Source organism: Formica exsecta, unplaced genomic scaffold (genome assembly GCF_003651465.1).
Source record: "Formica exsecta isolate Colony F162 unplaced genomic scaffold, ASM365146v1 scaffold11, whole genome shotgun sequence".
Lineage (NCBI taxonomy): Eukaryota > Metazoa > Arthropoda > Insecta > Hymenoptera > Formicidae > Formica > Formica exsecta.
This window is the reverse complement of record NW_021848439.1, coordinates 949,270-951,789: the sequence shown is the minus strand read 5'-3', so window position 1 is coordinate 951,789 and position 2,520 is coordinate 949,270. Positions and strand designations below refer to the sequence as shown.

The following is a 2,520-nucleotide window of genomic DNA, read 5'->3' as shown; positions in this document are numbered from 1 at the left end:
TCCGACTTTCCTGTCAAAGGATGAGATTATCGCAAAATCGAGAATTCTCGTCAACGCTTTGTAATATTGAAAAAGAACAATCGTTCTTCCACTATTCTCCCCGTGTATATGTATATGAGGCTGCTTAAATACTGTATAACAATATCGGTGACAACACTTTACAACTCTAGTTTGAATATTGCTGCCCTAATCGTGAAAGCAATTATAAACCAGGGGGTCCCGGTCGCTGAAGGCCACGAAGACGCCTCGGCGAACGCCGGCGATACCGAAACGCCTCTAACGATATCATTACGCGGTTCATTTAAGTTAGATAACAATGACTGTCTATGGCCGGCGTGCAAGAAGGGAAACAGTTACAGTATCCGCCACATCTCTCGCTTCCGGCCTAATTACTTTCCGGCCTCCGGCGGCGGCGTCAGCATCGGAGAGCAATAGTAGCTTGGTAAGGCCATCTTCATCGACCTTCTTCCTTCCTTCCCTCCCAGGTCCCTGCTCTTTCCTTCCCGCCAAACCAACCTTCGACCTAACACGGCGTAAGATAGGTAAGGTAAGTAGATAGGCACGACGTATCCAGGTCGAGCACCTGGCCTGGCTCGTCCATTCGCAAGAAGAGGGCGAGAATTCCTTCTCTCTCGCGCTCGCGGTTCCTTCTTCGTTTTATTTCTTATACTCCAGTTTAATTAGTTCCCCGATAATGCCCGCTATCTCTCCTTCGCAGAGCGCGAGGCGAGGAACTCTCCCCGAAGCCAGGAAGTCTGAACATACCGACCCGTCCGGCTCGATTGGTCCACCCAGCATCCCGCAGTGACGTTCCACTGATCGGCTCGTCGAATCTAATTTCTCAACGATCGTCGCGTGCAGACGTACTCGCTTATGTATATGTATCTACAGGTTGTCACCGATGCAGGAATCCAATGTACATCTCAACATTCTTTTATATATGCTACGACCATTCGACGAGATTCCGGTAATTTTGAGGACACGTGTATCAAAATGGTTTCTAAAAGTCAAAAAGTCATTATGTTGTTTTTCGAAAATAATAGGGAACAAATTCTGTATGATTTCTCATCACGTCTTTACGACTTCAATTCGGATTAAATATTAAGTAAGAATATTTTTTCAGTATTTTGTATGCAATAGAAGTTCGATAAGCAGAAAAATATCAGATGCAAAATCTATGAAATATTGACGGGTAAAAACCTAAATGACTAAAATTTTACATAAAGATTTATTGAACTTTTTCAAAAATTTCTTTTATATCATTTATTTTTTACGACACACAGTTTAATTTTTATTTCACAATTAAACTCAAGTTGACATGTGTTTTTATATGGAAATATCTTATTTCTAATCATACGTCTAATAATGCTTAAGTAAACTTAAGTAATAAAAACCAACCGTGCCATTTATCTTTGGTTGTAAAAAATACTCTTAAAAATAATTACTATTTTTGCGTTGTCAATGATATCATACCAACGACCTTATCCAAGTTATCTTATCTTTGAAATTTCAAAGCTTATAAATGACCTGTACATCAAAATTGACAGTAAGTTTAGAGAACTCAATAGCGCAGTCATAATCATATTATAATAATGTTGTCAAAATCAATTATAATAGTGCCGATTTTATGGATTGTTGCTGATGCTGCTCGCATTCTTGTAATCATTCCGGAGCCATCTTACAGTCATCAGGTTTTTATATCATTATTTTTCTCTTTTATATATAAAAAAGATTTTATTACACCTTATATTACAAAATAATTTTTGTAAAATTCTTTCTTTAAATCATTTTTTTCTTTATTTCGTTTCTTTAGATTATTTTTAGACAATGCGAGCGTCAATAAAAAACGTCTTTCTGCATAACTTTAAAATACATATTGTGTCTTTGTCCAATCTTCAAATCTTTCTAATTTTTTAAATTGTATATACTATTCTATAGTATAGGCAAACTAACTTGACCAATTTTAGCCTAAAAAAACATTAAAATTTTTGCACTTTATTTGAATCGATGATTTTTTCAATTAATTTTTCTTTTATTTCTAATGTTCGCTCATGTAATTTTGCTAATATATGTTTCGATAATTGACGAAATACCAATAAATAGATTGACAACACATTGTTGAACGTACACAATTCAAAAATCTACGAATATTCCTGCGCGCGGCGAGTAATCTGCAATCATACATATAACTTTGCAACGAAATAGCACGAGGTTCCTGGTCGATCGGCACCAGTCGGCCGAAACGCCGACAATAACTCGCGCCTTCCGCGTACGAACCGCGTAGCCGATTTCCAGGCAAGCTTCCAACCAGGAAACGATTCGGCCTGTCCAAGTCGTATGTTTGTTTTGGAACAGCCGCAATGTACTTCCCTCCTCCCATCCTTCTCTCTCTCTCTCTCTCTCTCTCTCTCTCTCTCTTTCTCTTCTACCGACTCTTGTATGGGTCGCCCTTCTGGTCGTGGTGACGTCGCAGCCGCTATCACCCACCGCCACCCATCGTCCATCCGATATGCGAACCCA

The 2,520-nt window shown here is 38.9% G+C and overlaps 1 protein-coding gene across 1 annotated transcript in view; it reads left to right on the top strand.

Moving 5' to 3' along the window:
• The first annotated feature begins 1,592 nt into the window (after positions 1–1,592).
• LOC115236001 (2-hydroxyacylsphingosine 1-beta-galactosyltransferase-like) overlaps positions 1,593–2,520 on the top strand; it is a 9,137-nt gene continuing 8,209 nt past the window's right edge. The window contains exon 1 of the mRNA XM_029808193.1: positions 1,593–1,691. Within this exon, the coding sequence (XP_029664053.1) occupies positions 1,593–1,691 (99 nt within the window). The remainder of the gene's footprint in view (positions 1,692–2,520) is intronic.